Source organism: Olea europaea, unplaced genomic scaffold, assembly GCF_002742605.1.
Source record: "Olea europaea var. sylvestris unplaced genomic scaffold, O_europaea_v1 scaffold3078, whole genome shotgun sequence".
NCBI classification, from domain to species: domain Eukaryota; kingdom Viridiplantae; phylum Streptophyta; class Magnoliopsida; order Lamiales; family Oleaceae; genus Olea; species Olea europaea.
In genome coordinates this window covers 49,876-59,469 of record NW_019249504.1, presented here as the reverse complement: position 1 = coordinate 59,469, position 9,594 = coordinate 49,876, and the positions used below count along the sequence as shown (strand labels likewise).

Below are 9,594 nucleotides of genomic sequence, written 5' to 3'. Positions count from 1 at the left end.
CATAAAAAGAAATACATAGTGAATTGTGATTCATTGCATCTCTTATATCAGAAGAGGGACCTATTACTTAGATATGAACACACCACTGCAGAAAGAAGAAAATTCATGACGACATAAATAAGTACCATGCTAGAAAAATGCCAAGTGCTCATTCAACGGTTTTAAGTTTGTGCTAGGCTACTGAAGATTCGTTTCAAACTGGGGCATGCAGCACGTAACCTTCCCATGCTCAATGGAGATATCTGGAGATAGAAGGAAGAGACTCTCAGAAACAATTTTGAACAATAATGATGACTAGACAAATATAATATGTGTACTTCCAATGTTTGTATCACCTTTGGGCAAAAGCGAACGTCAAGTGTCTCCAGCATGGTACACTGTGATATGGCTGCTTCAACCGCTTCCTCGTCTATATTACAGGACTATACACAAAAAGGGGGTTCGTTTGGGGGATGGGGAGCTGAAGATTAGAAGACATCATCATTCAAAGCAATTACAAGAAGCGCATGTTTGATACTCAGTTAATTGTTTCTTCTCTAATGATGTCAAGTAGTGTAGACTACACCTCACCAAACAAGCCACAATATTCAATGGCTATGCTCAATTTGACATTTCTCATGCCTAGATTAACATTACGTGTAACCTAGGAACAAACTCAAAGGTCATTTGCCAAGCCCCAGAATGGATTATATCAACTTTTAAGCTCGAATGACAATTTCCATGTGGAACACCAGCCTGAACGCACTCGCCCATTCAATTACCAATTTCTGGGAACAAACTCCATTGCCAATTGCTAAGCCCCAAATTGGAACGTATAAATTGTACAGTATACATCCTAAGACACTACAGTGATACATAAATCCCACCGGACCCACAAATTTCAATAAGGGGGGAATCGGGATGAAATCTCCAACTGCAATAACCGTAAAATCACAAATAACTAGTTCACAACTTAAGAGAGGGGAAGGAATCAATTGACTTCCACAGAGAGAGAGCGAACATGCATTTTGCCAGAAGAAAATGGGTAGTCAGGACAAAACACAAGGGGTGGTTGGCTTAAAAATGAGATCAGTTTATTAAATTGCAGTTTAAACATCTCACTTCTTCAAATAAAATGGATTTTGATGGAAACACGATTCTATAAGACCAGAAAAAGGACTGATCAGCTACAGGTACAACAAACCCAACTGGTCTAGTCCCCCTAACTATTGAAGAGAGCATTTCTGTAAATCTGTGACCCCCGTCATCATGGCTCGAGTATGTGCAGTTTTAGCATCAAAAGACAGTACACTTTCGCAAATGGTGGAAAAGAGGATGGAACATTATAATAAATGAATCCAAACTCTTCTAACATAATTCTATTGCTGCCAATCAGAGGACATTCAGAAACAATAAATACCCAAACTCAGCATATCTATACAAAAAATTTTAAAAATATCAACATTTGCTACTAAAAAATTTCACCGTCCCTCCACAAAAGCCATCATTATATGACTATTTGGTGTACCAAAGAAGAGGTCAGCTGCTAGTAATAGAACTCGCACTTGAACAAACAAGCACTCAAACAACCATTAGGAGACTGTTGAGTAACATACCTGAAGAAAGAGGCTGGTCAATCTTGGACAGTCAAGCTTCAAAATTTCCAAAGAATAAGAATTGCTGAGCAATAAAACATAATATGAGATGAAGGTAACAATGTCTCAGAATAAAAAAAATAACACAAAAATCAAGTTGGACAACACCCATACCTCAAGTTAAGAAAGCATAAATTGCAACAAGATACACCAACCTCCTTCAAATTTGTAGACAGTGAAAGGTTTAGTGATGATAAATGGACACATCTTGCCATAGGAGGAATAACGACCTTCTTGATATTCGGACAACCAACACAGTTGAGGTTCTGTAGTAAACGATCAGATTGTTCTGTAGGAAGGAAGACATCACCAACAGAAGAGGCAAATGATCCATAATGTGTGTGCATCTCAGATGGCATATCACCATGAAAGCCCCAGTTCAAGTCATGCATGTTGACACAACCATTCAAGCTAACATGTGTTAAATGTGTACAGCACGTGAGCAACTTCTCTATCGCTGACTGGCAGAGCGTCCCATAGGACAAGTCCAGTTCACATAGGGCTGGGAGAGCACCATCTTTGTAAAGAGGCTCCAAAGACGAGTCAGCAAGATACTTGCACGCTTGCAGTTTTAGAACCTAAAAAACAAGTATGAACCAGCAAAATGGAAAATGTGCATTTAGAAGACTTGGTGGATCGACATAAAACTTGCAGTGATTCTATCATCCAGAAACCTAGATGACCCAAGTTGACTACATGATGAATGGGAAGCAATAAATAATATCAGCAGCAAGATCCAAGCACTAATGGCATAGCTTTTTGGATGTGCCTAATTCTAAATTTATAGCCAATAGTTGTTCATCAAAGGCAAGTAAAGAATTCAATTAAAAGGTAAAGAATATTACCTTCAAATACAAACAGGAGTCAAACACAGGCTGCAGGTTAACCAAAAAGGTGTAGGATAAATCAAGGTAAGTCAAATTTGGAAGGCAGCGCAAAGATAGGAGTCCAATGGGGCAAATAGAAGGGCATGACATTAATACTAATGACTCAATAAGGGGGCATGACAACGTAGTTGCAGATAAGCAGTCATCCTTGAGTTGGCTGGAAAATGCAAAGAACACTACCAGTTAGAAAATAAGAGATAAGAAGACTAGACAATGAAGTGTCATTTTAAAAAAGACCGGAGAGAGTGATTGGCGTGCAAAACAAGTAACGAAGACAGTAAATCACCTGCAGAAGGATGCATCCAAAGATGTCAGAAGTGGGCAATTAATGGATGCGTCAGACAATATGCCACACCCCTTGAGTTCAAGTGAAACCATTTGTGGTGCTTCAATATGCAGTACATTTAATTTGGGACAGATGCCCAAATTCAGGGACTTAAGACCAACCTGCAATGCAGATATACATAATTCAAAAGCCTGATAAGCAAGACAAATGAAGTAACAAAAATGTAGTCCTGCAATACTTGAGTGCAGTGTGAGGCTGAAAAACAATTTCAGAAATGAAAAGAACGGCTTAAACAGGGTACAGAAACATCAGATGAATATATAAAGCCCAGTCATCTAATTCTTCAGAAGAAAATTGATATGACATACCAAAGCAGGGCAGTAGAAGAGTATGTGCATTAACCCCAACATGAAACAAGAAATGAAATGCTAAAAGCTTAAAAATGTGATAGCATAACGGTCACTTACAGGATAAAAAGATGCTCTTTCAAGATGATCACAACCATCTAATGAAACAAGCTCGAGATGAGGGCATCTGAGTTCAACAGATGTGATTGCACGGCAACCGCCAAGCGAAAGGTTAACTAATGAAGTACTGCAGAAACTCACAGCTGTCAAACTCTGAGGAAACAGAAATCACTGTAATCAGATACAATAACAGTTACTAAAATTATTAAAAACACAAGCACGTGGAAAATAAACAGACAACCTGGATTTAACATTTATAACTAACTGGAAGGTTTAACACGTATAACAATGTGCAAGAGAAATAGAACTAAAATTTTAAAGATTGTGAAGTAATACATCAGGGTATAGCACATACACAAAACAAAAGGGAAACTGCTTAATTTTCATAACTAATTAACTTTTCCCAGATAATCTCCATAATCTCCTCAGTATTCAATATTAAGTATGCATCAAATTACACTGATACAATAGCTCTAGAAGACAAAGGGGGAAAACGATCTTGAGAAAATATATTATAGTTGGCCGTCTACTAACTTAAATTGTAAATCAAAGCTCAAACAATGAACTGAATTTCTCAGAGATCAAATGTATTCCACAATCCAGAGGTAATATGTTTTATATCCAACAAATATAGAAATTACAATGTGGCGAGCTATTTCACTTTGTGAAGCAGCTCTATTTGAGTAAAGCTGTAGAAGCCGAATCAGGGGTGTGTGGATCATATCAAGCAGGGCATAAAAAAAGGCTGCGTCGATAACGATGCTATCATAAGAGAGAGGTATAATATCAAGCAGGTTCACTTTGCGGCTCAGAGTTTATTTGTGAAAATATGTAGAATAACAATATGGAACACAAAACATTCAACCTTAGTGTTAACTACCAGATAAATTGAAAACAAGTTTCTTCTTTCAAAGATAACAGGAAAATATGATACAAAAAAGAAACATAGGAGAGAGAGAGAAGAACTACAATGACAAACCTCACAACTATCAAGGACTAATGATCTCAATACAGGGCAGCCACCTCCATCACTGAAAACTTTGCAGATAGAGTTTGTCAACGATTCACATTCAGTAAGGTCTACTTCTTGCAAGAACGGGCATTGTAATGCCAACCAGGTCAAGCTTTCTTGCTTCTGCAAAACTAATTTCTGAAAGAAAAAATTGAAAGGAAAAAAATTATTCCTTTGATAACTCGGGGGAAAACTATTCCTGAGATCTAACTACAACAGATTTATCAGAGAAGTATTTTCTAAGCAAACAATTCCCTCAATGGAAGACATACTTTAAGGGCATTGGAGATGATATTGATTCTTTGGAGAGAAGGACAATTTGAAACTGTAATCGATGACAGCACGCTGCTTCTTAGATTTAAATCAACAAATCTGAAACCATGACAATAAAGAGTCATTCTCAGCAAAAGTACTGTAGCACGCCAAGTGTTAAGGCTCAGAAATCAGGGTAGCAAGAGTTGAACATACTTGCGACAGTGCACAAGCCTTATGTTCTCCAGGTGGGCCAGGTCCAATGATACCGATGTCAATAAGCTGCAATTATCGAGCTCAAGAATCTACAATATACAGAAAAATTCAGATTTCAACGACCTCAACAAGTATACATTAAATAAACTATCCTCATAACAGTTAGGAAACAAAGAAAAGCTCAAGAATAACATTCAAACCTTTAATGAGTGACTATGAGCTATGGCAACCATTGACGCTGATGTTATACCCTCACAGCTGTGAAGCTTAAGGACTGTCAACATTGGAAGTCTCACAGACTTGAAAGAGAAAAATAATAAATCAGCCAGCTTATACACATTAATCTATAAACTATTAAGTAACAATAATTTTTTGGATGATTTTAACCTACTACAATTCAATTATTTTAATAATACCTTACTTTTCATTTTTAAATATGTAATAAATACTATTTATAATATGTCATGCATGAATTTTTTGTTATTAATTCTCAATTAATTAATATTCACATTAATCTAGGCTCAACCTTAAGGACTGTCAACATTGGAAGTCTCACAGACTTGAAAGAGAAAAATAATAAATCAGCCAGCTTATACACATTAATCTATAATCTATTAAGTAACAATAATTTTTTGGATGATTTTAACCTACTACAATTCAATTATTTCAATAATACCTTACTTTTCATTTTTAAATATGTAATAAATACTATTTATAATATGTCATGCATGAATTTTTTGTTATTAATTCTCAATTAATTAATATTCACATTAATCTAGGCTCAATGAATATTGACTTGATGAATCTTGATCTACATGAATTTAGGGTTATTATAGATGAATTTATATCTAGGAATTTTAATGTGCATTTAAATTCATGTATTAGTAATTAATTCTTATATACCAAATATAGTATAAAAGGTTGCTCATTTGTAGTATTTTATCATCACAAAAAAATTGAATTATAGAAGTTGAGTTTTGAGAGTACAATTTTCTTCTCTTAAATTTTTATCCTAAATTTTATTTTCTTTAGTTCGTTTAATACTCATCAAATCCTTTCAATAAATGGGTATCAAATATAACTTTTAAAGCACTGATAAAGTATTTTAGAATAACGTGCAATACACGTTCAACTCTAACTAGTACTATTAAAAGAGAGAGTAAAAGAACTAAACCTCAAGAGAGATGTTTGAGCAATATGAAGCATCAAGGACGGTGAGATTTACACAGACTCTAGCTATTTCGCGTACTGTCTCGTCACTAACAGAAGAACAGTTTGACATATCCAGGGATTCCAAGAGCGGGCATGACATTGCTGCTGATCGAATAGCAGCATCTGAAAGCTTGTGACAAGAAGCTATATCAAGGTCACGCAGAAGCGGACAATTGAGAACAGCATGTGGCATACTGCTGCGCTTCAGAGACAAGGTTTCAAGCAGGGGGCACCTGAAAAACACTGCAATTCAGAAAATTTTTGCACAGTTTGTAGAAATTTTAGAATATAATTATATAATTAAACATATATCATCACCTGATAGAAACACGAAGCACGCGGCACTTCACTATCTGAAGATCGTGCAATCTATCGTGAAAAATTGGTATCTCCTGGATTCCATTACCCAAAGTGGCATCATTGACAGTCAAACTCTTCAATGCATGGCAATCTGTTACCATTAGGAAAAAGCTCTCCCCTAACTGACCTTTGCCCAGGGTCAAAACCTCAAGATTTCTGACATAAAATCGTATAAATCAGCAGCAGCCTTACAATGACAAACTTAGTAAATTATGAGATCGAATCTACATTACCTCAATGAAGAGACTGCCTTCATCGCAAGTGAATTGATAGCGGGAGTACCATAAACATTCACTCCGGTGGCATTGGGATACCGACGACACATGTCATCAACTGAAAAGGCAAACAACAAGCTAAGTACAGTTAATAGCTAGTATAAAAATTTTTGACATGTAGGTAAGCATGAAAAGGACATTTTAACAAACATAAAGCATGAAAGATTACACCACCAATGAGCTCCAGCTGCAAAATGAATTAATTATATGTGGGGGGTGGGGGGAGTTATAGCCCAAATTCTGAGCTTACAGGCCTTCACTGCAATATAAGATCATATAATGCACTAAGTTTCTAAAGCGAGAAGGTCCTTGGTCACGTATTTATTGGCCATTGTCCTAAAGACAGCTTGGAAAGATCAAAATCTAAAACCATTTTTCAGTTTCTTGTGGTTCGACTTTTCAAGAGATGAAGTGTAAACATCAGCACATAAAAACTGAACTTCTCTAGCTCCCAACATACTCTCTTACAAGGCAGCAATCTATCCCAATACAATGTCAACAAGATAAGGAATTTATCATATACCATAGTAACCACCTTAAGAAGTAAAAATTTCACGAGCGCACATATACGAAAACAAAATCTGCAATAATTAACAAACAAAACAATGAAGTATCTAAACATCAAAAATAATGTTTGCAGCATTTATTTTTCCATCAAGTAGGTGAGGCTATCATGAAATACTTCCAGAAATGAAATTGCACATTTTTTCCACCAAAATACGTACCCATGAGAATCCTCAAAACTAATAAAAGGAATTTTTTCCAATTACCGTTTTAAAACATATTTTCGAATCATGTTTCTGGGCACATTAAAAAATAATAATGAGTCAACAGAGAATCGTATTGCCCAAGATGTGATTGTTTTAGAAATTTTGTTCGATTATTAACAAGGAGAAAACTAATAGGACATAATGCATAGAATGGAGTAAGTTCAAGGAAATGGAGAAGCGCTACATGGATTTGGTGTGACGTGAAGACTGATACAAGGTTAAAGGTCATTGCTATAGTAAACGTGCTCTGCTTTACGGAACTGAGTTTTGGACAGTTAAGGATAAATGGAACTGAGTTTTGGGCAGTTAAAGATAAATGCCCATAAGATGGATGTTGCTGAAATGAGCACGTTTAATGTCATTTTAAAATAAAAGATGATAATAAACAACCACATGAAAAGCTGATACCAGTTGATGAATTAAGGAATGAACAAATTTAGGTTCTTGGGGGCATATCTTGCACAGACCTAATGTGGTTCACATTCATAAGAGTGACTTGATCCAAGTGGCACATGATAGAAGCGAATACCATAGACCAAAACTAACATGGCATGTTCTAGGTTACTAAGGACGTAGCAATGAGCAAAAAGAGAAGGAAAAAGGACATGTAGCCAACACAAAGTTATTGGCAACAAAACTTAAGTTAGTCATTGTTGGTATTTTGAACATAATTAGTCTATCAAACTAATCTCTTAAAATACAATTTCCAGAATATTGTGTAAAGTACCGCACGATATCTTATTGGTGATTCTTGCTTTCTCGGTGACATTAGTAGCCATATACCTCTTACTTCATTCTATCATGTCGAGCTTCTCAACATTCATAATTCTATTTCTCTCTAGCGTTCTAGAGGTAGAGATCTCAATTCTTCATAAATTTTATGTGAATGCCAATCATTATCATTAATGTTAAAAGAGGCAGATCCAAGTAGGCAGGTTACTCATCAACTATTTTTTTACTCTTTATCTTTATACTCAAAAAATATTCTCATTCTAGCAGGATGTGTCAATATCTAACTCTTTCTTGGATTTTTTAACATTTATTTGTAAACAATAAATCATTTACGATGAAGTTATTAAACAAATAGTAGCTTCACAATACTCACATTGTTGTGGTGAGATATATCGATTCTCAAAATTTAAATACCGCCAGAAATCTTCATGAGAACTTGCTTCTCTCCACTGCCTACAAACTCTTGCTGCTCGGCAAAGGTCAATGTCACCCAAGAAAGTGAAAACCTGCATTATATAAACAAAATTATAACCTCAGGCTAAAATGAAAAACAAAAAGCACACAATTGCTGAACTACAATAGTGCATACCATATGCAATAAGTCATTGGTAAGATCCATACGGACTTCAAAGTCATCAATTTTTAAGGTCCCACCACTATCATTCCCAGCACTGCCTCCCATAATACTAGAATTAGGCACATCCTCATCACTGACATTCTCATGCACTGGAGAAAGGCAATGGATTTCATGTTCAAAATGACTGCCCCAATCCCTGCAAAATTATTCATTATCAGAATTCAGTGAAGCTGGATAATGACCATGCTGAAACATCAAAAGGTGATTATGAGGAGAGGTTTATAATTTTCCCACAAATGCTATACAGTCATAGGAACTAATTATAAATGACCAAAGGGCCAAAAATCAAGGAGAAGCGCAATGGTGAGATAAGAATTCTTGAACCCCAATTTGTTTGTCTTCCAAATAAGAATATAACTGACAAATGGTTCGAGCAACTTAAAAATGAAAGATCTTAATAATGAAAATATTCGAAAACCTAGAGTAACCATGAAAGGTTTATAACTGCTAGAAATAAATTTCTGAACCTATAGACAATGAAATCATTAGTGGCAACGATGAACGATCCTAATTCTAGCTGTAAACTATAAAGAAATACTAAATTAAGAGACTAAACACAACTACACAAGAATATGAAATAGGAAATTCCTGTTGCTGAGACTCGCACCACAATCTATGAGTCACGAATGCTCCTACTGGCTACTGAGGCGGACATGTATTGTCAGATACCGAAACTCTAGGCCATGCATCCAACAAGCCACGAGCTGCGTCTTATTTTTTATATACTTTTAGACTTCCAACACTCAAGATACGCTTTGGGGACACTCATATGGCAAGTGTTCAAAATGCCATGAGGCATGTTTTATTAAAAAGAATGAAAATAAGGATATAACAGATAAATGTAAATTTCTAAC

At 35.7% G+C, this 9,594-nt stretch overlaps 1 protein-coding gene across 1 annotated transcript; it reads right to left on the bottom strand.

Moving 5' to 3' along the window:
* Positions 1–16: 16 nt before the first annotated feature.
* On the bottom strand, positions 17–8,899 carry LOC111385060 (F-box/LRR-repeat protein 15). Its single transcript, XM_023009421.1, has 16 exons — positions 8,693–8,899; positions 8,477–8,609; positions 6,560–6,659; positions 6,285–6,482; positions 5,929–6,199; positions 4,955–5,053; positions 4,755–4,843; positions 4,559–4,658; positions 4,254–4,424; positions 3,275–3,427; positions 2,808–2,968; positions 2,480–2,678; positions 1,749–2,212; positions 1,596–1,659; positions 336–422; positions 17–242 (listed from the first exon to the last, which is right to left on the bottom strand). Exons 1-16 carry the CDS (start codon positions 8,783–8,785, stop codon positions 162–164), a joined length of 2,463 nt encoding a protein of 820 aa, XP_022865189.1. The 5' UTR covers positions 8,786–8,899; the 3' UTR covers positions 17–161.
* Positions 8,900–9,594: the final 695 nt, after the last annotated feature.